General features: G+C 37.6%; 7 protein-coding genes and 1 long non-coding RNA gene across 8 annotated transcripts; 5 read left to right on the plus strand and 3 right to left on the minus strand.

The window, feature by feature from the left end:
* Nucleotides 1–2,562: 2,562 nt before the first annotated feature.
* Nucleotides 2,563–4,260, plus strand: LOC110857585. The gene is made up of 2 exons (XM_022106181.2): nucleotides 2,563–3,578; nucleotides 3,662–4,260. Exons 1-2 carry the CDS (start codon nucleotides 2,639–2,641, stop codon nucleotides 3,940–3,942), a joined length of 1,221 nt encoding a protein of 406 aa, XP_021961873.2. The 5' UTR covers nucleotides 2,563–2,638; the 3' UTR covers nucleotides 3,943–4,260.
* Nucleotides 4,261–4,284: 24 nt separating this feature from the next.
* Nucleotides 4,285–5,445, minus strand: LOC110857584 (UPF0314 protein BBta_0150). The gene is made up of 2 exons (XM_022106180.2): nucleotides 5,180–5,445; nucleotides 4,285–5,106 (listed from the first exon to the last, which is right to left on the minus strand). Exons 1-2 carry the CDS (start codon nucleotides 5,270–5,272, stop codon nucleotides 4,450–4,452), a joined length of 750 nt encoding a protein of 249 aa, XP_021961872.1. The 5' UTR covers nucleotides 5,273–5,445; the 3' UTR covers nucleotides 4,285–4,449.
* Nucleotides 5,446–6,581: 1,136 nt separating this feature from the next.
* On the plus strand, nucleotides 6,582–8,291 carry LOC118438307. Its single transcript, XM_035858265.1, has 2 exons — nucleotides 6,582–7,125; nucleotides 7,317–8,291. Exons 1-2 carry the CDS (start codon nucleotides 6,711–6,713, stop codon nucleotides 8,144–8,146), a joined length of 1,245 nt encoding a protein of 414 aa, XP_035714158.1. The 5' UTR covers nucleotides 6,582–6,710; the 3' UTR covers nucleotides 8,147–8,291.
* A 523-nt stretch (nucleotides 8,292–8,814) lies between these two features.
* Nucleotides 8,815–9,512, minus strand: LOC118438308. The gene is made up of 2 exons (XR_004836686.1): nucleotides 9,357–9,512; nucleotides 8,815–9,271 (listed from the first exon to the last, which is right to left on the minus strand). It is a non-coding gene; the product is annotated as an uncharacterized LOC118438308 (long non-coding RNA).
* A 7,987-nt stretch (nucleotides 9,513–17,499) lies between these two features.
* Nucleotides 17,500–19,127, plus strand: LOC110857929. Its single transcript, XM_022106538.2, has 2 exons — nucleotides 17,500–17,780; nucleotides 17,974–19,127. The coding sequence occupies exons 1-2, from the start codon at nucleotides 17,595–17,597 to the stop codon at nucleotides 18,592–18,594; spliced, it is 807 nt and encodes a 268-aa protein (XP_021962230.1). The 5' UTR covers nucleotides 17,500–17,594; the 3' UTR covers nucleotides 18,595–19,127.
* A 643-nt stretch (nucleotides 19,128–19,770) lies between these two features.
* Nucleotides 19,771–20,811, plus strand: LOC110857934 (peptidoglycan-recognition protein LB). The gene is made up of 3 exons (XM_022106542.2): nucleotides 19,771–20,259; nucleotides 20,319–20,437; nucleotides 20,503–20,811. The coding sequence occupies exons 1-3, from the start codon at nucleotides 20,024–20,026 to the stop codon at nucleotides 20,706–20,708; spliced, it is 561 nt and encodes a 186-aa protein (XP_021962234.1). The 5' UTR covers nucleotides 19,771–20,023; the 3' UTR covers nucleotides 20,709–20,811.
* A 27-nt stretch (nucleotides 20,812–20,838) lies between these two features.
* On the minus strand, nucleotides 20,839–23,375 carry LOC110857931. Its single transcript, XM_022106540.2, has 3 exons — nucleotides 21,644–23,375; nucleotides 21,242–21,360; nucleotides 20,839–21,136 (listed from the first exon to the last, which is right to left on the minus strand). Exons 1-3 carry the CDS (start codon nucleotides 22,912–22,914, stop codon nucleotides 20,940–20,942), a joined length of 1,587 nt encoding a protein of 528 aa, XP_021962232.2. The 5' UTR covers nucleotides 22,915–23,375; the 3' UTR covers nucleotides 20,839–20,939.
* Nucleotides 23,376–24,595: 1,220 nt separating this feature from the next.
* Nucleotides 24,596–26,453, plus strand: LOC110857930 (protein real-time). Its single transcript, XM_022106539.2, has 7 exons — nucleotides 24,596–25,059; nucleotides 25,140–25,206; nucleotides 25,275–25,318; nucleotides 25,389–25,506; nucleotides 25,702–25,896; nucleotides 25,968–26,048; nucleotides 26,135–26,453. The coding sequence occupies exons 1-7, from the start codon at nucleotides 25,012–25,014 to the stop codon at nucleotides 26,332–26,334; spliced, it is 753 nt and encodes a 250-aa protein (XP_021962231.1). The 5' UTR covers nucleotides 24,596–25,011; the 3' UTR covers nucleotides 26,335–26,453.
* The last annotated feature ends 235 nt before the right edge of the window (nucleotides 26,454–26,688 follow it).

Consider the following 26,688-nt stretch of genomic DNA (forward strand, 5'->3'; position numbering starts at 1 on the left):
GATCTGTACACAGATATAATACACACATACACACCTATGAATGAATGTATGATGTACATATGTGTATATAATTGTATACGGCATCTCATATATGTAGATACAGTATAGGCAGAAAGTCATTATACCCTAATACTTTTTGTACATAAAGCCTCATATTGTTCGAGAAGCTTGAGAGGATGAACTGCAATTTTGCACAATTACTTACTATGATGTAAGGTTTCCGGTACCATACTTTGGATAACGGCGTGGCACAAGCAACGACACGGTGAAATTATATCCAAAATTCCGACAGGAAAAAAGTCTTTATACCCCAATTAAAGTTCAATAAAAAATGTGTCCATAATTTGTTTGTGTTAAATAACAGTCAAATTAGCACCTGGGATGTCCTCCCATATCCCTTAGGAAGGCAAAAACACATCCCGGCATCGAGCCAAAAAATAAGCTAGTGACAGAAGTGTCCTAATTCTCCTATTCAAGCTATATGGCGAGGACCAGTCCTTTGAGGTTGGATAGCATGTGCTGTGAAATTTTGGGCTTCACCATTGATCATAAATGTGCATTAACATGCTGTCCGATGATTATGGATGGCAATTCAACAATCAATCTTTTTTGTTGAAAACCAAATCTTCAATAATTTTGATGCATGCTTTGGATCGCCTTACTATTTCACAATATAATTATTCCGCAACGGTTAATTCCTCACGTTACCATCAAATTCCAACTCAGAACGTCGCAGTAGTAGTTGGAGTACATTATTACTTCGATTGTACTAAAGTTTCGGACGCTCTTCCACAACGTCACGCCCAAACAATTCGATTTCCACCCAATTCTTAATGGTTAGCGTACTGTAGTTGATTTTGTCAGCGTCTCTTTACTGAATCCATATTCCACTGGTCCCAATTTGAACCAAACAGGTTGATGTTGACGTCGGCGCACAATATCAGGAGTTTCTAGCATTTAGCCGTCCAATTATCATGATTTTTAGCCCATTTAGAGCTGTCTGCAATATAGGCCTCGCGGAGAAATAGAATTTTCCATGTTGCTCGCTATGCAAATCCATCTTAGGCGATCCTACCCTCTGTAATTCGCACAGAAACTCGAAGATTATATTCTTCCCTCGTTTCCAAGCTGATTTTTGGTGAAGATAACCGTGAAATCTTTGGCTTTTGGAGAACTTGTGTTGATCCGTCCATGGGGGCGTGATCCATGTACATGATAAAGCTGTTAAATTCCATTCGATCCCAAACTTTTTGCAGTTCTGGACTATGCTAGCAACTCATCCATTCTTAATGGGTAGTTAGTCGGTAATTCTTTGGTGTCGAAGCCTTTCATCATCAAAATTTACGACAATTTGTCTCAGGCCGGGGTTAAGATGTGTTTGAGTGATTATGAGCTAATTTAAGTAACGGACAACTAGTTCAGCATTAGACAAATGTTATTTTTCAATTAATAATGAACCATTTGGTGCGTGAAGGGCGATTTAAGATTTTATTTTCAAAAATTACATTAAAAGTACCAAAAAGTCAAAGGGCATAAAGACTTTTTTCCTGTCGGAATTTTGGATATAATTTCACCGTGTCGTTGCTTGTGCCACGCCGTTATCCAAAGTATGGTTCCGGAAACCTTACATCATAGTAAGTAATTGTGCAAAATTGCAGTTCATCCTCTCAAGCTTCTCGAACAATATGAGGCTTTATGTACAAAAAGTATGAGGGTATAATGACTTTCTGCCTATACTGTATTTATGTATGTTGGTAATTCTTATCAATAATACGCTCATTCAACCTCTTCTTGATATTACATTTGTATGTACTATCTAACAGCCAGAAAACGTTTATGCTTCCAGGACAGCAAAGTGTTTTTTAACTACCTAGGGTATCCGAACTCATGTAATACAGATATTGTGTGTTGTTGATTGCATTGAAAATTTGCATGGACATGCAATAATCGATACGAGTGACGAGGTCGTTTGGGATACACATGATAATATTGGACTGGCCATGCAAACCTGCTGCTTAAATCCAACATCACGCCGGCGTTATATCAGTTAAACGTTTCTTGACGTTTTTTAATCAATGTACTACTAAATAAACCGTCGCAAACGCGCATACGGAAGTAGCTTCAGACTACTTCACCCCAACCACTCCCATGACATCGCGAAAACACTCAATTTCACTCCATTTCACCTATAGATTCAATTTTTTAAAATCTCATTTTGCCCCGACCACACCCCCTGGCGCGGAGGGGGTGTGGCACAACTCGGGATCACTTCATTTCACTCTATTTCATCCATAAATCAAATTGCACTATAAATCTCATTTTGCCCCGACCACACCCCCTGGCACCAAGGGGGGTGGTCCGGTTGCCCCCAAAAGTTGATAGGATCCTCCCCCTAGGGTCATATGTATAATGGCGAAAACCGATTTCGATTATCTCAATCCGTTCTTCCGTTATCCTGCTGACAAACGGACAGACAGACAGACAGACAGACAAAGTCTTCGCATAAAGTAGCTGAAGCTACTTAATAATTTGTTAATTTTATCAGGCAATGGTTAACGTACTTATAAATAGCTGGGTAACAAAGACAACACGTTTAGTTGGTAATGTAAACTTGCCCTTGTGCAGACTTATAAATACAATGGGAACTTCCACAACAAGTAAGACACCATCCCCCCAAAATCCCCCCGACTCAGAACCGTCCAATCCACCAAGAACCCCACTTTCTCTCCAGCAGGCCACCATCATTCTTACCAGACACAAATTAGCCACCCCTTGCATCAAAATTTATCACCACAGTCTCGTCTTCAATACTCGAAACACAACTTATACGCTAACCTCATCAGACGGAGGTGACTACGTCATCAGATTTTCAGAGAGTTGGGAAACAAAGACGGAAAATGAGGTGGCCGCAATTTCATACATTGCCAAAAATACGAGTCTCCCTGTCCCAAAAGTGGTCGGCTTTTGTACCGATGTCACCAACTCGCCAACCGGATATGAATACATTCTCATGGAAAAATTAAACGGTGTCTGTCTGGGTGATATTTTTCGAGATTTAAGTCTCCCCCGAAAGAAGTCAGTGGTGGAAAGCGTGGTCCACATTTTGAAAGTTTTCCAATCCTTAAAGTTTGACAAGGCTGGATCTTTCTATTTTAATAAATCAGAAAATAACAATCCTGAACTAGGTCCTTTATTGGGAACTCCAAAGTCACGTCCACAGTGTAATTATCTTGACTACTTGAGTGACCTGATAACCTCAGAGTTGGAAAACCTGCTTAAATCCAAGTTCCTCATGGACGGAGAAGGAGCAGATTTAGTGCATCGCGTAAGAAATTTTAGGGATAAGGTTTGCAACCTGGAAACGACCCCAATTTCCGAAATAGCTCAAAATGTCGAATTTGTTTTTTGTCACGTTGACTTGCACACTTTTAATTTATTGGTGGACGAAGAGACTTTAAAAATTACGGGAATTATCGATTTCGAATTTTCTGGATCGTTTCCCATTGACCAAGAGTGGTATAAGGTCTTCAGTGCTGTGCGGGTTAATAACAAAGCGAGCCATTTTTTCAGAGATGGGTGTAAGTTGCAAGCAAATTGCTTAATAAATATTACAAAATTATGTTAATTATGATTTAATTTCTTCCAATTAAAAAAATTGCAGTGCGAACAATGTCAGATTCCGACACGCTGCAAGAATGTCAGTCTGAAGAGGAGCTTAACATCATAAGAAATCACTTTTTCCAAGAGTGTAAAAACCAAGGGGTCCAAACTCCACGAGACATTCCTGGTCACAATGAACGCGCAGTGTTAAATTATTTTGTCAAATACATTTGTCCGTGGTGGATAGCTGATGAGATCACACCATTGCCAGACAAGTGGAAAAGGGACCGAGATTCTGCTAGGGAACGACTTAAAGTAGTACTGGACATGTATGATGCTTAGTTTTTGTGGCGTTGTAATGAAAATTTGTCTCTTAATAAAATTGAAATGATACTACGAAATGATTTAACTACGAAAAGGTAATATTTATTCTGAGGTCTGAATAAATACACATGGTACGTAAATGTAAATGTATGTCTCTTAAAGCACCATAAAGTTAAATATGTACGACTAAATTAAGAACACATACAAATCATGCACTTGCATGCATGTACATAAATATGTATAATTCCAAGAATAATGGGCGTTTAATAAAAATTGGAACAATGGAATGCCCCAATTTGTGGTAACAACAGAAAAAATAAGTCATTGCGTTAAAAATAAATTATCTAGGACACGAAATGATGTTTGTGTAACTCTGCTTTTAACTGTGGTCACCCTGATTCACATTTCGACATAAAAATCACAGGAGTACTGGATAACTTAAATTTGCACCATCACATATGTAACAATGTAACATTGTTTGTACTGTTAAATACTTAATTTAATACTAATTTCAACAACATTTAGTTAATCATCTTCTTCATCCCCCCTCCTGATCTCTTGCACTCCCGTACTCGTCACCTCCTTCTTCCCCCTCTCCTGCCAGTCAGATATGCACTTAAACGGGTACACAATTTGCACAATGTTTAGCACCATATTGTCCCTAATCACCACTCCCAGCACGACCTCTTCCAGCAAACCTAACGCCAACGTACCCCACCACGGGATCCCATACGCCAACCAGAATCCTGCCGACATGGCGAGCGAGTCGAAGAACGAATTCGTCACAGAGTCGCCACGATATTCCGTCGAAGCTCCAGTTTTTCGGTACCGCTCAATCACACAGGACGTATTTTCTATAATCTCCCACGCCACGGCGGTCACGAGGCCGATTAGAAAGGCGACGTTGACCGTGATGGGTGGATTTGGGAGAGGATAAGTCACGTAAAACATGAGCAGTCCGTGCAACATGTGGGTGAACGTGTACCAATCGGCGATATGTTGCGAATTTTCGGGGGAGTGGATGTCCCCCCACCAGACGCGAAGGCCGGTGGGAGAAATGAGGGGTTGACCCAGCAGGACGAGCACGATGGTTTGGAAGGTCAGCAGTGATACGATGATGATGATATAAATGGGAATGTGAGTGGCTAAGTAGTCTTCTTCCGAAGAATTTGGGGTGTTTTCCTGCAAAAAAAGGAATCAAAGCATGTTACATGTAAATTTTTAAATGAATATTTAACGTGCTAGGTAAACTTACCACATTTTCTTCCTCGGCGAGGATGACATTCCATGAGATGGAAAAAATTACGAGGGAAATTGTCGTGATTAGGATTTTGTTAATTTTTCCCATTTTGTGATACAAATAAATTATTAAGTAGTATGAAATGAATATTTTGTAAGATGACTAGGCTGCTGTCGAATTTGCAGCTGGTTCTTTTATGTATGAGAGAAGAGCAAAGAGGAGACAAGTTTGGAGAAAAACGTGCTGTATTATTGCGTGATTTTATCCAGTATGTGTATATGTATACAAGTTGGTTTGTGTTGTCTTTTTGCGTGGTACATAATGTACACATACATAAATACAAGAATGGATTAGTGTACATATGTCCATATGCATATTTGATAGAGAATGAACGATAAGTGGTGAGCTGTATGTTTCAAGTGAATTGTTTTCATAGCGTGGACTAGATTTATCGACTTTTGTTACTGTGTGAGTTTATTATACAAAATGTAGCTATGGATGTATGTATGTACATATAAGTATGAAGGGAATGTATATATGTATTAGTCTTTAAGTACATACGCTTGGTAAATTTGCATGCAAAACATCCTGCTAATGTCTTTGTCATTGAGAGAGGATGTCATGTCTGGAATCATAATGGATTGCGTTTAATGCGAAATATGTGTGGTGGGTGGTTTGGTTACACGTAAATGGGTTACATTTTTACATTTCTTCTTACGTGCAAATTTGTGTATAGTTAAGCGTGGTGTGTAGTTACATGCATCTGTGATGTAACTACATGTAATCCCCTTAACCAAAACTGATTGAACTATATTTTAAATGAAGCTTTACTGCTAGTTTTAATACTGGGTAATTTGAACGTATGTACCTTATGAATCAAGGCATGTTATATCCAGTATGAATTGCAAATTCAGAATTTGCACCTGAAAAAGGGCAAGGATCTATGAATTAACTATCCGCCGTTGCGGGAAATGAAATTATGTTACAATTTTATCACTAGAACCGGTATCAGGTTTCCAGGTTATTGTGTACTCTAGCACGTGTAATTGACTAATAACTTGTTTGCACACCATCACGCGTCATATGCACTTCCAGATGGTGCAACTATATTTAGCTCTTTTGAAATTGAACAAATGATGAAATGCACTTATCAAATTGCTCACCTGACTTTAATAAAGTCACTAAACACATGTCCTAATACTATTATTGAAGAAATTCGAACGCCCATCAATTAACCATATATATATATTAATTATCTGACTCGAAGAACTGTTTGGCTTAGCCATTGACCATATGCAATTCCTTTTAATTCATAAGTCTGTTCTTTTATGTAAGAATGGTATTGCATAGTAAAACTAATCTCGGGTTTTATCAGCAACAAATTACGTATTTCTCTTTCATGTCACTAATTGCCTAATATTATTTGCACAAACTCGCTGTGTGGAATAGTCACTTTATAGATTCGTTCGTATCAACTTTTTCATGCACTAGCAAATTGACTCTTTCTCCCAATTTAATAAACTTACTTACTTAATTGAACAGAAAAATGAGATTGGAAAAGTGCGCGGATCTTCAACCCACATCTGCCAGCATTTACGTTCCGTTTTACAAGTACTTAAAATATGTGGGAATTTACCCATACGCCTTTGAATTTCACCCTGTGCCCAAAAATTTCACTGGAATCCACCCCCTTCGAAAATTATCCACACAAAAATCCGGACTATTCGTCATTTTCAATAGATTCGTTATTTTAGTAAATTTTATGCAAACATTGTTCCTATTGGCGCAATTAGTTTGGACCATTTCAACCCAACATTCCGATTCTAGCATGATTTTAAATCTGATTGCATGGTTTGGTCTGTATGGTTTGGGGCTGGTCGTCGTTGTGAAACAATTCATGGATGGAGAAGCGATATGTCAGTGGATCACGGAGACTAACGCCATGGAGTTGGAAATTTATGGTGAGTTAAGAAATCGTGTGTAGAATGCAACTCACGAAATTAACTGTTTATGCAATTAATTAACAACTGAAGTTGCTAATAACATGAATCAATCAAGTTGAAAAAACTCCCTAATGCTAACTCGGTAGCATTAGGGATTTTTGCTCACAAGCCTACTAAATTTGCATAACCTGTTGTAAAAATATTTCCAGAAAGATACAACTCCAGAAATCCCTCATCGCACAAAACTGCCTTTCGCAGGCTGGCCATCAAAATGGTCCTGTTCAGCCTTACCGGCGCCGGTATCACGATTACGCATCACCTGCAATATCCAGACTCCCCCGTCTTCATTTACAGCATCTTATCTAAAAGTTCCTACTTCAAGAACCCCTTATTTCTAACTCTGTCCACCATCCTGCACACCCTCTTTATGATTTACGAGCTGGGCTTCATGGTTCAGCACGTCTCAGGCTGCCTCAACTTTTGCCGCGTCCTAGAGTCTTGTTTGAATCTGATGTCGTTTGAAAGTAGGGAGAAATTTGCACCATTCGAATTATTGGTTGAGTTGGATCAAGCGTTAATTTATTATAAAAGATTGGACCACCTTGTCAAAGAATCGAACAAACTGTTTGCCTGGAATTTGGCCATTATAATGGGCGGGTATTCCTTGATGGGGTGCATTGTGGCGTTTCTGCCACTGCATTATTGGGACTCGAACTCACCGCTGATGCTCGGCTATATTTTTCTCTTTGTCACCATGATGTACATATTTTGTCGCACGATTCCCGGAATGGGGAAGGTGTACGAGGTTTCGAAAAGCTTCAGGGTATCGTGGCTACGGGGGGTGTCGTATTCGAAGGATAGCTTAAACCTAGTTGTGGAACAGGGAAATTATTTCAAACTGTTGAAATTGAGACTTCAGTCATGCATCCCGTTCGGGTTCAAGTGTGGAAATTTCTTTTATATTAAAACTTCAACGATTTTGACCTTCTTTTCAGCAATTGCGACATATGTAATTATTTTATTACAACTGGATATTTAATTAATTAGTGAGATGTAAATATATTTGTGGATTATAATGCAAAATAAATGTGTGTATATTTATATATGTTTTATAAGTTCTATCTCATACTTGTCTAAAATGTTTCAAGATTCAACTTAACAAATTGTTCAGTGTGAGATTTTTGATGCATGTACATAATTACGTAGGATGCTTACCAGGTCTAAAATATTGTCAATTATAGATTAATGTTGTATCTGACTTGCATTGTCACAAATAATTTTACATGCGAATAAAATTAATTTACTTATTAAACGTTGTACTTTAATATTTCGCTCTAAAATGCATTCAATAAATTATATTCAGCTCACAAATCATACAAGGTAAAAAATAGAGCACATCTTGGCGTGACGCTTACATACTTTTACCTTTTTAGATACACAAATTTGTACCTTCGTTTTCCCGAAGACATAAGTGGTGTTCAATTGCATGAAAATCGTACAAGTCTTTCTATATCTACATGTGTGTCGATATTACAGGGTAATAATTTCGAAAGGGTTGCACCACAAAGCTGTATATTCAAGGGTTGCACTGGCAACTTCAGCGTGAAATTAAGCACACAAAAATCTATCCAGAAATTAAGTGCTCGCCAGACTACGTCGACTTGTATATATATTTAACAGATCACTTTAATAAAAATCACGCGTAAATATCACGACACAAAATTGACTTATTATTTTTAATACTTCAAATGTATTACATATGTTGAACACCATGGCAGGTTTATATAAACATAAATACGTATCTATAAATATAAACTCTATTCGCATAATAGTATTAGTATAGTATTTATTTATTGATATATGGCCTGCAGCCCTGATCAACATGTCATCATTGATTACAAACATCATTACATTAATAAGTCTCATTACATTAATAAGTCTATTCGCATAATCACAAGGTGTTTATAGCACTTGATCTCAACCCGACATCCAATATCGCCAAAACGGTCCAGGAGGACGAGACAAATTTTCGGTCGCATTTCGTTTCATTCGTTCCCTTTCTTCACGTTGAGCTTGTTCCGTGTTATCAGTTCTGTAACTTTGTGGCGTCGATCGGCTAAGACTCGATTGACCATTATTTTGTCCCGTGGTCGAATTGTAAGAGCTGCAACCAGCATAAATAAACACGTTAATTAAGCATATGCATTTGGAGAATCAAAATTATTGCACATTTGGTTAGAAATCCTTACTTGTGATCCGCACCCATCCGATCTGCAAAACTGGCAAAGTCACTCATACTAATTAATTTGTTTGATTATTTCTCCTCCGCTGATTAAAATTATTTGATGACCGGCACCGCAAATTTTTGGCTTTTATTGGTCTACAGAATGTTTCATAACGCAGTTTGTGCAGTTTAGGGCTTTATTTTACACATCCATCGACGAGCAGTTTGGCAGGTTTTTTGGTCGCTTTGTATAATACAAAAAAATTAAAACGCGTGTAATTCAGTCCGCGTATTAATTCTGTCGGCAAGATAGATATTTTAGTGGGGCTACATACATACATACATACAAACATACTTTAATATATGTGTATTTCCCTAATTGCGATTCGTACATATAGGAATCCGGACACGTAGACTATGAATTCCATGGCACTTAATACAGAGACAAAGTGAACAAAGCAAAAATAATTGCTCATTGACGCGTCTCGTCTCGTCTTTGCATATTTAAAACCAGTTTTGAAGTTGCGAGCGTCATAAGTTGTTCTTAATTTACTTTTCATTCACTTACTTAACCCTTTGATAGTGCAACCTTTGCAGTTTTTATGCATCACAAATTTGATTCCTCTTAAACCGTGTCGGTCAAGTTTTGTTGTTGTTTATACTTTTATGTTATGTATTTTATGGGATAATTTGGTTACATGTAACGTTTTCGTGCTTTTAAAATCAGGTATACAAACATAATAACACAGTCTACATATGCACCTATGTATAACATTAGACGTCAGCATATTTACATATGTAGCTAATTATAGGTGGCCCGACAAATGTGCAAAGACAAATGTGCAAACGACAAACGTGCAAAGACAATTGTGCAAACGATAAATGTGCAACCTGACAAATCTGCAGCCCGATAAATGTGCAAACGATAAATGTGCAGGAATTTTTCTAACAAATAGTACAACATATCTTGACATGATTTAAGCTTAAAATTTAGTTATGGACACGCTTCGGGGACATAATTTAAAATGACAGCAAATAAGGAAATCCTGAATTATTTCAAAGAAATTCAGAATTTTTATATAAATTTATGTACATAATTCCAGGCTATACGATAGGCTAAAATTCACGAATTCACGAAGATGTACGGGGGAATTTATGCACCATAGAAATATTATTTAGTAAAATATTAAGTTAATGATAAATTAATACTGCTCATTATATGTGTATAAGATCAGCAGCTTCAACAGACATCATAAGGGATGTCGCAGCAAGATTAATTTTTCAGAATTCTTATTTTTTGAGGAGATATAATTTGATTTGACTGCTAAAATCATATTAAGATATATTGTACTATTTTTTAGAAAAATTCCTGCACATTTATCGTTTGCACATTTATCGGGCTGCACATTTATCGTTTGCACAAATGTCTTTGCACATTTGTCGTTTGCACATTTGTCTTTGCACATTTGTCACCCCATCCTAATTATATAAGAAAGTCTGTAGTCGAAGTCGCGAACGTAAATATATAGCTGCCTGGTACATAAATATTCATAGCGTTGTATAAGAAACAGAAAAATACCTAAGCTGGAAAGATTATTAAGGGATAAGCAATTTTCCTGGGCCCTGCAGAACCCATTTTTTGTTGTCACGAGCCGATTTGTAACCATTTAATTTTAATTCAACAAGTGCGAACCTGACATAGCCCGAGCCGAGCTAGTCATATTTCTCCTATTTTCCAAATCTCATGTCTATCATATGGTATTTATCAGTAATATTAGATAATTATAAAAAAAACCTATAGTACAGACCTTATTTAGTTCTAGTCGGGTATTTAGTAATTACAAATCTGCCCCCTTTACTACCCGTGGGGCTCGCTTCTTTAAAACCTTGAATATCCAAAGTTGTATGTCGTTTTAGCTGAAAATAACAATTTTTAAAACCAGTATGGTCACCCTTTTAGGTCCTCACGACAAAAAATTCTTGAAATTTACTTGATATTTATTATCCTGGTATATCCGTTCATGCCAAATTTCCGTCTTCTACGACCGTTTTAGAAAACCAGTGGGGGTGACCCTACTGGGTGATTCAAATAGTAATTCGGTCATTACAAGCTGTATCCATAGTCCGTGATTTGTTCATGATTTCGTCATGATTTGATGGTTTCTCGCATCCACACTCCATAATAATTTCAAAAAATATTTTTATTCCGATTTTATAATTGTTATGGTGATTAACATGCTGAAATCATGAACCTGTGAAAGCATCACCAAATCACCAACAAATTACGGACTATGAACACAGGTATTGTACACATATATGTGCATATGACCAATGTCTCGAATATCGGTCTATCAACTTTCAGAATAACAACTTTTAGAAAGGGGTCACCCTATGGGCCACACTGGTTACACCCTGCTTACTTTTAATTGCATACTCTTTCATGGGAAAGAGCAACCTCTCTACCAAATTTCAACTCGATATGGCGATTTTATTAAATCGGTATGGGTCACTCCCTCGGGTCCCTCCAGACAAAAAGTTTCCCAATCTCAATCAATATTCTTCTTTTAGGAGCGATTAGTAATCTCTGTACCAAATTTCAGCTTTCTATGACAATTTTGAAATTTTGGTCAATAATACCCAGCCCATCCAGACGACCCACACCGGTCAACCATAGTCAGATTAATCCGTGACTCTCTAAAGAGAGTCAGAGGACAAATCCGCCCTATAGGGAGGAGCTATTTCATGAGGGACAGTGGAGAAATAAGATGCAGAAGAGTACTCTAATACGGGCTGTAGAATGGCCAATGTTGAGTGGAAGTGGCATCGGCCACCCAAAATTTTTACTAGCATGCCTTCTTATGCCTGAATGCATGCTACAAAATCTGCATGCTAAGTGGCATCGATTTTAGGATTTTAGAATGTCCACCTAACTAGGTCAACCAGTTAACCGATTTGCTCATCTTCGAAATGAACTCATTGTTTGCCCCATACTACATGTGTACCAAATTTCAAGTCGATAGGATAAGGTTAACGAGAGTTATCATAAACCCGATATACAGATAGACATACAGACAGACAGAAGGACGGACACGACGGTTCCAAAAGTTCTGGCTCGGGCTAATTTTATCATCGGAATAATAAAATGAAATTCAAATATGTTACATAGTTACCATAATTTGGTATTTTTGGGCTTGAGTACTGCATATTTTGTTAAAACCCACCCCCTTCGGATGGGATTTTCACATCGATGCCAACATGGAGGATTTGTGAAACATATATAAAATTGAAGGAGAAGACTTGTACGATTTTTTAAAACAGATTTCATAAATCCTCCATGGTGGCAACATGGTCAAAATTAAGGCCACAGAAATACCTTTGTCCCTTAACAATCTTTCTAATAAAGCATGCCTTGACATTATGGTTATGTATGTTGTAAACAGAAATGTACAATTTTACTGACACTGAAGGTCCAAAACTTTTTTGAAGAGATTTGTATAGCATAAAATTCATGACATGTATGTATGTAAATATCCGTACGTTTTATTTTCAAGTCGACACAAACAATTTTACAAACCAATTTTTAACCTACGGCTGGGGTACTTGTTAAATCTGAACTAAAATTATCCCTCACTCTCACCGTCAACTCTAAACAGCAAAATTTCCTCACACCAAAACTTCCGTCATCCTCCGTCCGTCGACACGTCCCAGTCGAAAAGTTGGTTTCGTATTGCTCATCCTGAAACGCCATGGAAATCGTGTTTCTCGTCCTCCACACCAATTTCACCTCTTTCTCTCCGTACAGTTGAGGACTGATCTGCATCCTAAAAGTTCCTCTGTTGTAGTACGGATCCCCACCGGATTGCTTTCCAACGATCTGAATGTTAACCGGGACTCGGCGAAATACCCTTCCCGCCGGGCTAACCAGAACTTCTTGACCTACCCCAGAGGAAGGCAGGGTCAACCAAGATCCAGCACCGGCATAGGAAACATTATAACATCGCAGCTCGGGGGCCCAAATTCGACCACTGGATGGCATCCTGACAAAAGCTACGTCATTAAATTCTGTCGAGTCGAAAGATTTTCGTGGGTCGGTGTACTCCGTGATGACATCGGCGCTAAGAAAAAGTCCAGCGTAAGGAATGCCATTCGTGTAAGAAGTCCCCAAATAGTTTATGATCACGTCGCGAAGGTAGATCTCGACCGCGGTGGCGTCCGGCGTTTCCTCCTCGCCGGGTGTCGATGGGCGAAATTCTTCGTCAGAGTAGCCATACCCGGGGAAGGTTCGCCAAATCAAGGTTCGCATCTTGTCCTGCCAAGACACCGAGGGACCGGGAGGGTCGGCGTTTATGGTTTTGGTTTTGGCGTCGGCAGGTATTGAGGTTATTGTCGGGACGAAGTTTGTTAAGGCAAGAGTTACCGAAATTAGGAGGGAAGTTTTCATTTTTGGAATTTGTTTCTGAGAAATGTGAAAGCTCTTTGGTGTTCAGTGGTTCGTCTTGTTCTCGGAAGTTTGAGAGTTCGAAGAGGTATTTTATGCGAGTGCATTGCAGTCATGGTGGTCGCACGATGGACAGGTTGAAGTTGGATTATGTTAAATTAGACATCAGAGTGAAAGCTGATTTTTAATTCATATTGAGCATGATAAGTGCATATGCCATGAAATACGCAACTAGTGAAGTAATAATCATGCTTTTTGTAGAATAATACATTCAAGAGCACGTCGCATTTGATGAGAACGGCAAAGTCTGTGAGTAATTCTGAGAAATATGTGCTGAATTTAATAGATATGCCCAATTTGGCGTGATTATTATTGGTAGTTAAAGTCCATCAAATTTTATACGACAGAAGAATTGCTGCCTTGACTTTGAGGAAAATAGAGTTAAATAAAGTTTTACATCATTTTGCAGTCTAAATACGTGATCTCTTTGCTCCTAAATATTTTTGGGTACATATTTAAATAGTTTTAACTTTATCAAGTGTGCCTTGTCATAATGCGAAAACCAATTTAATGAGCTCGATTTAGTTCAGCCTGTAGACTACATATTTATGTAATTGCACAATCCCAACAAACTAAATATGAATACGTAACTTATTTATTTCCTAGGAAATACAAAAATAGTTGACAAAACTTAAAAACAAATAGCTAACTCCTGTTAAAACTATTGATATGTATGATATATTTATGTACGCATGTGCACATATATAAAAATATGTATTTATTTATGTATGGATACAATTAAAAATGTAATTGACATTTCTACCTAAATTATTCCATATAGATTTATTTACTATCCATGCTCAATTATGACGCACGCGAGCAAAAAGAAGGGTAAACAGTTCAAAGACAATTTTCCAAAATTACATGGTTCCAAATTGTCGCGATCCTTACCAAGAAAAATCCATTTCCTCTCCCGTCAACCCATGTCGTGCCCTTTGTCGGCTTCAAGCATGAACCTATAACATATTGCGTTTATATGTAGGTTCATACACAGCTTCGAGTCTCGATTCTGGCAAAGCATTATTTATTAGCAGACACGAATTCTATCTATGGCTATAAACAAATCAATGTAATTGTAATACTTTAAATTTGGTAAGAGCGATTTATCAACAAGTTCGAACTCATAAACTTTCTCTAAGAGATGGCTGCATTTGGACGGAATTTCCGTACTTCGGAACTATTTTATTTCCTCGTTTTCTCCTCAAGTTTAACTTCTGGCTATTTGAAAATACCCGATATTTTCAAACTACTCAACGGAATTGAAAATTGCGACGTCCAAATAGTTCACAATAGTCGAAACAACTTTCTCCTCCACCTCGACCACTCTTACTTTATCCCAACGACTATAAACACCTTTGACAAGATAAACCGAAACTTGTCACGATCCATCAATATTTTCTCAGGTCATATTGCCCCCTGCCACCTCAGCTTCCTCGTAATATCAGACACTGCATGGGATAATAATTCATCTTCATCTAATTCATCTAATAGTACGGAAATTATGCTCAAATTGATCAAATTAGCGCACAAGCGACATCTCCGCTTCAAGGATTACAGTCTTAACGAAACGGTATGGATGAGTGGGACGGAACGCTTGTTCGTCACCATGGTAACCCAACGCTCGAAGCCCGAAATGGTGACGCGACTCCACCAATTTCCAACCTTCTCGTATGACGGGGTCGTAGAAAACCTTGGAATTATATTCACTCAAAAGGAACAGGCTGAATTGTGTGTCCTTAAAGGGGGTCAAGTTCCAGGGATGGAGATGCAATGCAATCTCATTTTACCCCTCGATGAAAGACGCGGTAATTTTTTAATCAGTTTCAAAACATTACAGACACGACCAGATCATTGGATTTTGAACGATCTAGTTCATACCGACATAATGACGATGGACATCTCTGTTTGTACTGATTTTAGTGGTATATCATCCTCGGAAATTAACCCATTCGACCGCAAAGGGTCGCACTCTATCCATCTGCATATTGCACTCTCTGTCGTCAAAAGTGATAATGCAACACTAAAATATGGAGCATGTGGATCTATATTTTCGGCGACACTACATTTCGAACCGGCTCAAAGAAATTGGAAACCTTCTACAAAATTAGTGACCACGGGATACACAGGGTTCCAGTTTTTGACTTGTTATTCTGAGAAACAGATTTCCTTCGAGTTTTACATTAGCCCGTTTGAAAGTACGGTTTGGTATCCTTTGTTGGCGGGTGGAATTTCTATAATTCTTGCGTTATCATTATATATCAAATTTGGAACAACACAGAAAAAAGTCTCATTTTCCCCGGTATTATTTGTCTTACGAACACTCCTAGAAGAACCATGTCCTTTTCATAAATCATTGGAGCGGGAACAATTCTTCCGTATCGCTATAGCAGGTTGGATCTTAGTCGCTTTTATTTTGACCAATTGTTACACTGGTTTAATGATTACCGGACTTAATGCCCCATTAGCGGGAAAAGTGCACAAAACATTTCAAGATTTGGTCTGTAACTCGGAACAAGGAATCCACTCCGCGGCGTTGGCCTGGTATCAGGAAACTTTTGACAGACACTATTACCACGAATTTAATCGTGATACAGACCAGTTTAAAAACCCATACTTGTCCCGCCATTGTTTTTCTTTACTTTCCCCACTCATTGGGTGGGATAGTACCCGTCCGAAGTACTTGTTTTCCCAATTTCTTCACGAAGAGGTCATGCACGCTGCTAATTTTACCGCAAAATTACCTCGACAAACCAAACTTGTCTTTAAACTGTTTCATCCCATGCATGCCCATCAGCCAAAACGTAGTATCTTACTTGAATCTGAAACAAGTAGTCAGCGTCGGATCGAAGCGGAAGTTATGTCATGCGGAAAAGTAGCGTTTGTCACCAGATCAGACACTTTAGAGGCAGAGTTTAATTTTTTATCGAGGAAATACCCATCAATTCCGCTTCAAAGGGGGGAAGAAGTATTCGAGCCTGTCCCGAGTGGGTGGATTTTTAGACACGCCGGGGTGTCAAAGGTGCCAAAAGGATATACGACATTGGTTGAGAGGGGGATATATGCCCGATTAGAGAGGGAAGTCTTGGCAAGAAAATTTGTCACGCGTCGAGCCGTGGGATATGTCGTTGGCGTGAAAGGGACGAAAGGAGCCTTAACAATGGATGGGGCTATAATTACACTTTTCATTCTGTGTGGAATAATAAGTGGAATAGCGGCAATTTGTTGGTTGATTGAGTGTAAAAATATCGTGCTAAGGAATCTGAGGATGCTACGATTTTTTAAGAAAAGAAAAGTACAGGACAATTTAATCATTTCATGCAAGGTCAAAAATGTTACTGAAGAAATTGTGCCTAAAACTTAATTATGTATTTTCTCAGGAAATGATAAACTATATTATTATGATTTTATATCTAACCTGAGTCGCGTCGCGTGTATTATATTTAGATTGGAGAAAAGATTCTACATATGCATACGTTGTTATCTATATACATAAATAAATGAGTTAATAAATTTGCATACTCTGCTAAAAGTTCTTATCACCTAAGTGCCTCCATAATCCCAACTAATCTCTGACGCTTATCGTAAATTATAAATGCATGCAATCACTGTTACCACTTTATCAACTAATGAAACATGTACATACATACACATAAGCTCTAACTTCATTCTCTCCCTCTTCACTCTAACACAGACCAAACACTAAATTTCATCTCTACTTATTTCATTATTTGTCATTTTTAAATTTTTCCCAATACTTAAGTTATCATGTCGCACTGCAAGAAATTTACAAGAAACACAATCTCCCCACCCATACACACCAGCCCCTCGACTCTGAGCATGTCACAAATGTCACACCCACAGCGTGAAAATCTATTCAGACAGATCTACCTCAGAAAGGCCAAGTTATCTATGGCGTCTTCCCTGTCAGAACTCTTCGCCCAATTTTCAATCGTAACTATCCACAATTTTATTCTCTTCTAGCTTTAATCACATCTTTGTAAACGGTGTAAATTTTGTAAAATCAGTTTCGAAACTACTGCATAAGTTGCAAAATTTTCGTATTCTTTTTTCAAAATTTACGCTAGTAGATACACAATTTTCGATAAGTCGATCTAATACTATTCTTTCAATTACATATTGCCAGCTCTGTATCGTAGAGTTGCAATTCAACTCGGCCTCCCACCATCCCCCGAATCCTTGGGTTTTGACGATTTACGTCACAGCGACATCGCTCCTCATTACGCACGCGGTCATCTTGCACCTCGCGTTGTGTCAGATGGGCTCCTGTCTTGACCCGGTCATCGCCACGTCGCACCATTCCATGGAAAAATTCGACTTTGACTGGATCCCGTTCCAATCTCTGTTCTTCACCTGGGATTCAGTCTACGTGTTTGGAATATGCGGAGGATTTTGGCTGTTCACATTTTGCTTCATGCTCCTCATGTGGCTAAAGTTTGTGCAGTTTGGTGGTTACATTCCTCTCGGAGGGATCGCTTTGATGACGCCGATTCTCTTAACTGTGTCGATTTATGGGATTATTTTGTACATAAAGGAGAAGAGAGAAAGGGTCCGAGGCAAGGAGGAGTTTGGCGAAAAGCTCGTGTATCAAAGTAGCCAAGAGAGGGACGTTTTTGCAATAATTTTTTGCGACAGGTGTAAAATCCATTTTGAAAAATATTTCACGAGGGATGAAATGTTGCGAATTAATCAGGTAGACGTCCCTTGCTGCAAGTATAGGAAGAGGTTGTTCAGAAAGTTAGAATAATATCTAGGTGTGCATGTATACGTAATAATTTAGCTAGTAGTATAAAGTGTCATTTTGTGTGCTAATAATGATTTTTGCACTGGCAATTATTTGCAGCTTACATATGTGCAAATACATGTGCAGTCGTATTACATAAGTATGCAATGATAAATATGTTATGATAAGTGGTATCTGGCGTGATTTAGAATTATCTACTAGATTTGTTTACACTATTTAGGATTAGTTTTTTTTATCACGGACGCTATAATTGCCGATATTTCAATATATTTACTTAAGTATGGTAAGCTCTCTACCTAGTAGGTCTTAGACGATGGGAGTGAAACATTTATAATTGAATAATTTATAATTTTGTGTAGTTAATAACATGAAAACTTCTCGCATCTAATTTGCCTGATGACAAAAATCGGGATACGTATAAATTTAAATGCATACTAAAGGCATTACACAAAAGAAATAAATACACCATAACCATGGTGGTTTGTGCGTCTCATTTTTTTAAAAGTTTAATAGTTTCGATAAATATTTCCATTTTATATAGTTGTATTTGCTTATTTTGCATGTAAAATGACTTGTCTGAAGTACAAGCTTCTCTCCTGGTAAAAAAAAAACATTTAGCACATTTTGCATATGTAATTCACTATTCACTGTTAAAGTTATTCAAAGAGCGAGTCGTTTCAGTCAGAAATCTCTAGTCCATAGCCACCTGTTAATGCTTATTTATTTACATAGTTCGAAGCGAATTGTGTTAGTAAATGAAAATTACATTAGGAGTTATGTACATTTCCCCGAACTTGAACGCACGTACATACTTATGTACTTACATTACATATCTATTTTTTAACATACTTAAATGCATACATATGTATTCATAAGTAACTAAATACTTATGCACTCTTTCCACTTTTTGCAATTCACTCACACGTCACAATTTGCATGACTAAAGCAGTTTTCATGCTTTATTTTTCCTATCCATGATTCGCATCCTGGAATACACTTGGTACATATGCACCATGAAAAGAATATGAATTTTGTACGGCAAAAATAGTGCATAAGCAAGTTCGTCTGTAATCTCGTCATGACATTTTACAACTTCACACAAATTAACAAGGACAACTGGAACATGGTGGTGGTGGTGGTGGTGGAACTGGAACATTGATGGTTCACCAAATGCACACTATCAGCAACTAGTCAGATATGTGCCGAGTATGTTTGAGTCAGAGGATGGCCACACATATATTTGTAAGCATTGGCATACATCACTTTATCATCTTTATCAGCATATGATGCATTTTCGAGATGTGTCATATCGTCCTGATCTTGCCAAAATTTTATCATTTATTTAATTTCTAAACATACAATTAAATCCATTTTATAACTAATTAACACAACTTCTTAACCCTGATCGCCTCACAAATTTACATATCCGACCATGGACAACAACAATATTCCCACCAAGTTGACCCTGATACCACGATCCGAGTGGGGTGCCCGAGACCCACGAGAAATCCAAGATTTAGTTCTCCCAGTACCCAAAGTTATCATACACCACTCTTTAATGGGAGGAAATGAGTGTCACTCCGTCTCAGATGAGTTCACTCTCGTCAAAAAAATTCAAGATTTCCACATGGACAATGAAAACCGGAAGTGGAGCGATATCGGATACTCGTGAGTATTTAGTGTTTGAATTTTTAGCGGAGATATTATACTCACCTTATAAATATTAGGTTTTTAGTTGGACAATCCGGCACAATTTTTGAAGGTCGTGGATGGCACAGGGTTGGAGCTCATTCTTATGGAAATAACTCCGTTAGTGTTGGAATTTGTTTACTGGGAGATTTTACAGGTGACAAATTATAATTTTTCATAGAATTTTTAAAAACTAATATATGCTTAAATTTTCATTTCTAGATATTCTTCCTCCACCAGAACAATTGAACTCTGTCAAAACTTTGATAGAATACGGAGTAGAGAATTGTTACATAAAAGATGACTATTTACTATTTGGACATCGCGACGTCAGAAATGGGACGGAATGTCCTGGGCAACTTTTTTATACCAAAGTACTTTCTACCTGGTTGAATAAAGCCGTGGCAAAACCGGATGAAATATTTTAACTATACGAAATAATTAAAAACTAAATTAAAAGTATTGTAGATAAACTACACTAAAATTACTAATTGTTACGAAAACATTTTCTTAATCATGAAATACTTGAAACACTAGAAATACTTTAAATTTACATAATTTAACTTGAATATAAATGTATTTAATTCAAAACACTGTTAAAAAATATTTCCTAATACATAAATTACGCATTCATTGTCATAAAAAGTTTTTTGTTCAGTTTATTGCAAAACTTTCGGCTCCGCTTTATGTGGCCAGGTGCAAATTTCATGATACAAATATTCTCCCGGACTGTCGAATCCTTTGCGGACATCTCGGTGACCGTAAAGTTCATATGACTCGCTAATATGGCCATGATCAACCCCGTACTGAATTAATCTTTGCGTCGCATCCATCTGAATTTTCGGAGGAAGATGCACTAAATTCATGTATGGTTGCAAAATATTAGTCACAAAATGTATACTTGTACATATAAAAATCATTATGCAAATTATCAAATTAATATTGATACACATGCACATACATCGAAAATCCCCCATTAAACAAATCCCGAGACTGATTTTGTTGTAGTGAAGAGTATGTGCCCCAGCTTTCGTCCAGCCACGCCCCTCATATATCCGTCCATTTCCACCCACCACAAATCTACATTAAAATTTATAATTAACACAAATGCATTTTTCAATAAGGGTATTCCATACGAGTTGGCATCGTTAGAAACGTTAAAAAAACTAAAGTTAGCAAGTTCGCGAAAAATTAATTTGCGAACTTGCGCATCTCCAAAGCTAGTATTTATGTAGTTCGCATTTAAAAATTATATTGCGATGCGAAAATGCAAACTCGTAATGAGTATCCCCAATATAAATAATCAATTAACGAAATTAATTAATTAATCAGTCTATTTAATAACTATTTATTAGGTACTTACTGGTACCCAATATCATCCCACTTGTTAGAATCCATATGCAAATCTTGAATTTCTCTCATCACTCCTTCACACGCTGAATCATCGGAGCAGTATCCCTCTCCACGGGAGGAGTGGATTATGATGACCATCCCCACCGGAAGGGGTAACGGATCCAGGGGTACTTTCGGTGGACGTGCCCCCCATTCCGACCTGGTCACGAAACACAGCTCCATCTCGTTCCCATCTTCTCGATCTTGTATCCCCCTGGGAATGAACTTGGCAAACAATTCCGACCCCACTTCAGGCCTATCAATTGGTGAAAATGCAACCATTTTTTCCACCAGGTTTACAAAATCTTCCTCCCATTTTCCCCTCAATTTGGTCATAAGTTCGACCACTTTCTCACTATCGAACAAATCCCAGACATTTCCTTTATCCTGATTTGTACAAAGCAGCCTAAACATGATTACCCCGACGGAATAAAGGTCAGATTTATTGGTGGAGGCGGTATGACCAAAAAATACGGTTTCTGGACTTTTATATGGACTGCATCTCGTCTTAATTAAACCTTTCACATTTTCCATGGAAAAGTCAAGTCTATTTCCGTCCAAGTCGTCCCCCCGTAACGCACCCAGACCAAAATCCGCCAACTTTAGCAGCCCATCTTGAAAGAGGACGTTTGCTGGGCGAATGTCGTTATGAACTATGCTTGATTTCTTCAAATATTCCAGAACTGTGAGGAGCTGGGTGAAAATTATTTGAACGGTTGTCATGACAACGCTACTCCGATTGTCCAAGTAATCCTGGAGCGTTCCACCTTCACAGAATTCCATCTTGATGAACATGATCTCCTTGTTGCTGTACTGATTTCTGGAGAAAATTTCATCACGGAAACTTTCCGAGCTGGTTTGGCTTGACATGGTCGTGGTTGTGATGGAGGATGACGTGTCGTCCCCTTTGCAGACAAAGTGATCGTAGTATCCCTTGTCTTCGATCGTGTCAGGCCAGGCGCCATGAATCTTGACGATGTTGACGTGTTCCAATTTCAACAAGATGTCAACCTCATGCACAACTTGGGCCCTTCTCCCGTTCGGGATTGGGATGCATTTTAATGCATACTGTTTCCTATCGGTGGGGTCACGGACGAGGAAAACTTTCCCGAAGTGACCACTACCCAGGAGGATGGAGAAGGGGCGGAGGCGGTGAAGTTTAGAGGGGAGGTGATCCACCAATCTGGCCGGGGCGGCGAGGATACGGTCGTCATTGTAACGTGGGGTAATTAATGACTCCATCGTGCAAAGTGGTCCAAGTGTTTTTGCGAACTTTCATGAAATAAGTTACGAAATATGCGAAATATTTATAAGTATGTGTTTTTGTGACAATATTTTGACAAGGTTTACATCCTTTGTTGAACTAAGGATAAGGATTGTATGAATGGAATAATGCGATAAAAATATTTCCACTATATTGACTTCGTACACAATCTGTATATGTACAATGTGGATACATGGACAAATCTAGGGTGGGATTAAAGAACGTTTTTCATTTGATGTTTGACAGTACTGGGAAAATAGTTATGTTTGTGCTAAGCAGTAAGCAAACAAATAAGATGATGTATGTTGGGAGAAAGGATGTTGATACATAAATATGTCATATTTAGTATATGAATATGATGAAAACGGTGACGATATTGTAGCAAGTGTCGGTTAGGAGAAATACAATGCAGCATCCTTGTTATGTACATTTGCATGCATAAGAATCGCGTCGCCAAAGATTAAGGATCTTACTGCATACAGCTACATGCATTGTACGTGCATAAATATATGTACACGTTTTTACAGATTTTGCCACGTACGTTAAGGATTGGCATGAGTAACTTAAGTAAGTTATTGATGTCCTGTAGGGACGATATATGTGATTTGATTTATAATTCTATCCGAGCAACACGTCAGATCTGGCACCAATAGTCGGCGTTATATGACATCGTTTACTCTGTAAGACGCTGGAATTTTGTTATCGTACTGGAGATGGAGAGGTGACTGTAAAATTACGCTGAAGTTACATGGGATATCATTTATGTTATCGTTATAACGTCGTTGTCATGCTATTGCTATGGCGTGGTATGTATCAACTTACGGCTTGACACTCGATACCGTTTTGGATAATTGTGATTGTGCATGGTGTGTGTGAGTCATTCTGCTATATATTGTCATTAATAAATACTTCTGTGAGTTTGTCCGCTTTTCCTTCAGATAAGTTTCGAACCTTCATGATTCAGAATCTAGTTTTAGTCGTCTTTCAAAAGTGGCATAAAAATTATCAGGTTCGATGTGGATACCTTTTGGCGTCAGAACGGATCTGCTTATCCTTATGTTAAACAAACGTAGTGGCCATTGGGGTACATTTTATTCGCAATGCACATTAAAGTATTTAGCAATATCCAGCCCTCATCGTTACCCAAAAGTTAACCGATACAACATGTCCACGCATGGGTAGAAATTGCATTTCGTTTATTCCAGTGTTAAAAAACTACGTATATACTTATGCATGTAAAAGAAACTTGCCCTGAGTGACACACTATAAACTATTCAAACATGATCAAAATGCTATTTATAAATAATGTCGGTCGCCTTATGCAGATGCATATTTAACATTCAAACCTTTACTATTCAATGAATAGTATTCATTACAAAAATACGTATGTACATTGTGAAATGCAATTTCACAGAAATATGAATATTATGCAAATGTACATTAAGTCTGTGTATACAACTAACAAACGACATATGTAAACTTCATATTGGATTGATATTCTTTATCACATGTCAACTGCAACGTGGATTAAATGTTATTTTTTTCTCTTAGCAAACTGCAACATTAGCTAATCCTAATGTTGCAGTTGTATAATCAATCCTAAGATTTATCCAATAATTGTAAAAATCTTGATTTTAAGTTTACACACGTTCAAATTATTTCAAATCTATTAGTGATAATTTTCCCGTTTCCATCCATCCATCAAATAGTTGAGTACTTCTGTGCATGCATTGATACTCAAGATTGTAGGAAGAAGAGTCTGGATTTATGAAATACCTATTCTGTCTTGGTACCAAAAGTGCATGCCATGCACATATACACATATTTCTTTTGGATACTTCCAATTAGTCACTCATCATCCCATCCATAAATAACATGCTTATCTACATATCGTCCTAACATTAGTACGTATTTATGTACATACATCTAGGCAGACCTACATAACCACATGAACCACTTCCAAGTCAACCCTTGACCCCTAATCTTAAGATCCAGCCGCATAAGCCTGGGTCGCATTCACTCACCAGAGCATAAATGTTATGTATTTCCTGATTTCTTAACCAGTGGAAAATAAAATGATCGCGAATACAGATTACAGCACAGAATCTCAACTCCTCACCCAGGTTAAATGAACTCCGTTTAATATTTTGTAACTAACCTGCACATTTTCATATACATACTTACATTCATTTTTTATACACAGTTAAAGGTGCGGTTGGCTGACGTCAATCATGATCTCAAGGACACCGACATCTTACGATTTCTCCGAGGTAATTAATTAATTATTTTATTATTTCATACTTTGAAATATTTTTTAAAAATAAATTTTAATCCGCAGGCCGTAGTCACAACCTAACTGATGCAGAAAACATGTTAAGAAATGTAAAATGTTTATAAACCGAGATATTTTGTAAATTTTAATACATAATTATGCACAAATTTACGTATGTAGCATATCCAATGGAAAATTGACCATGACTTTAACAAAGCTCTTACTTGGGCTATTGCCCCCCAAGTGAAGGAAGGTTTTCCATTCTGCATCGACGGCCTTGACAAGGATGGCCGCGTTGGTGAGAATACATTTTAAATTAATTAACGTTAATAATAATTGATTTGTAATTTTTTTCGTCCTGCTGACGATCTCAAAATTGAGATTGAAAGCTTGACACCATTTAGAAAACAATAAAGTTTTTCGTATTTGTATATCCATAACGTCCGTAAACAATAATTTTGTACATGTTAATTTTTATGTCACCAATTTTCAGTGATGTATTATCCCTTGGGGCTATGGAAGGGGAGACAGTTTCTTTCGGCCGGGTGGGGACCAGAGTTGGAACGACATCTCTTATACATCGCTGCGTATGGATACCACATCGTGGAGAAAACTACTCCTGGTGGGAAATACCAGGTTATTCTCGACCTTGCTGACCTATCCTATTGGCAGACTACGTATTATGATGGTATGAAATATAAAAGCCTATAAAATCTAAAATATGTAGGAAATTATACCAATATTTGCATTTTTGTGCAGCAATGCAGTTGATACTCCGAGTCTTTAGAGAGTTTGAGCAAAATTTTCCGGAAACGATGGAACGTGCTGTTGTCATTAATGGTATTTATGTTTGGATAATTAGTAAAGTGCATAAATTTGCAAAACATGTACATTTCTAACTAAAAAAAGTAATCTTTTTTCATCAGCCCCATGGATTCTGGACGTTATATTCCCCTTAATTCGGCCAATTTTGACTGGTAGTACGATTCAAAGGTTGGAAATTTATGATAATTCTCCCGAAAAGTGGGTGCCCGTTTTGTTGGATAAAATTCCGATGGGAGGCTTTCCTTCCATGTTTAGAAAGAAATATCAAACCCTTGTTGAAGAGTGGAAAGCCAATAATTAACCAAAACCATAATTTCATTCGTGTGTAAATTTTGTGGCATATTTTTATTTAACACATATTTACATGTACCATTCAATTTGTTGGATTTTGAAAATAAAGACGACACAGTTAATTTAATATTTCATTATATGTATACGTAACAAATTTACTTCCACATCTCGAAAATGTCGCTTCTTCATGTTGTTAATAAGACAGAGGTCAGTAGATGTCAAAACTTGGAGTAGAGTTATGTTATTTTTGTGCTAATCAGGATGTGACCACATAATGTAAACATCAACTTAATAATATTTACCATGCTGGGTCTCATAAATAAATACTGTTAGATGAAGTAGATCACTTATTACACATTTATGT

The sequence above is a fragment of the Folsomia candida genome, unplaced genomic scaffold (genome assembly GCF_002217175.1).
Source record: "Folsomia candida strain VU population unplaced genomic scaffold, ASM221717v1 Fcan01_Sc019, whole genome shotgun sequence".
Lineage (NCBI taxonomy): Eukaryota > Metazoa > Arthropoda > Collembola > Entomobryomorpha > Isotomidae > Folsomia > Folsomia candida.

Coding starts and splice junctions, on each gene's coding strand:
- LOC110857585 (XM_022106181.2), top strand. CDS start 2,639: ATGGGAACTTCCACAACAAGTAAGACACCATCCCCCCAAAATCCCCCC. Junction 3,579..3,661: donor CCATTTTTTCAGAGATGGGT/GTAAGTTGCAAG, acceptor AAAAAATTGCAG/TGCGAACAATGTCAGATTCC.
- LOC110857584 (XM_022106180.2), bottom strand. CDS start 5,272: ATGGGAAAAATTAACAAAATCCTAATCACGACAATTTCCCTCGTAATT. Junction 5,107..5,179: donor TCGCCGAGGAAGAAAATGTG/GTAAGTTTACCT, acceptor CTTTTTTTGCAG/GAAAACACCCCAAATTCTTC.
- LOC118438307 (XM_035858265.1), top strand. CDS start 6,711: ATGAGATTGGAAAAGTGCGCGGATCTTCAACCCACATCTGCCAGCATT. Junction 7,126..7,316: donor CATGGAGTTGGAAATTTATG/GTGAGTTAAGAA, acceptor AAATATTTCCAG/AAAGATACAACTCCAGAAAT.
- LOC110857929 (XM_022106538.2), top strand. CDS start 17,595: ATGTCGCACTGCAAGAAATTTACAAGAAACACAATCTCCCCACCCATA. Junction 17,781..17,973: donor TCTTCGCCCAATTTTCAATC/GTAACTATCCAC, acceptor ACATATTGCCAG/CTCTGTATCGTAGAGTTGCA.
- LOC110857934 (XM_022106542.2), top strand. CDS start 20,024: ATGGACAACAACAATATTCCCACCAAGTTGACCCTGATACCACGATCC. Junction 20,260..20,318: donor TGGAGCGATATCGGATACTC/GTGAGTATTTAG, acceptor TATAAATATTAG/GTTTTTAGTTGGACAATCCG. Junction 20,438..20,502: donor TTTACTGGGAGATTTTACAG/GTGACAAATTAT, acceptor TTTCATTTCTAG/ATATTCTTCCTCCACCAGAA.
- LOC110857931 (XM_022106540.2), bottom strand. CDS start 22,914: ATGGAGTCATTAATTACCCCACGTTACAATGACGACCGTATCCTCGCC. Junction 21,361..21,643: donor TGGGATGATATTGGGTACCA/GTAAGTACCTAA, acceptor ATTTTAATGTAG/ATTTGTGGTGGGTGGAAATG. Junction 21,137..21,241: donor TTTAATGGGGGATTTTCGAT/GTATGTGCATGT, acceptor ACATGAATTTAG/TGCATCTTCCTCCGAAAATT.
- LOC110857930 (XM_022106539.2), top strand. CDS start 25,012: ATGATCGCGAATACAGATTACAGCACAGAATCTCAACTCCTCACCCAG. Junction 25,207..25,274: donor CATCTTACGATTTCTCCGAG/GTAATTAATTAA, acceptor TTTAATCCGCAG/GCCGTAGTCACAACCTAACT. Junction 25,319..25,388: donor CAGAAAACATGTTAAGAAAT/GTAAAATGTTTA, acceptor TTACGTATGTAG/CATATCCAATGGAAAATTGA.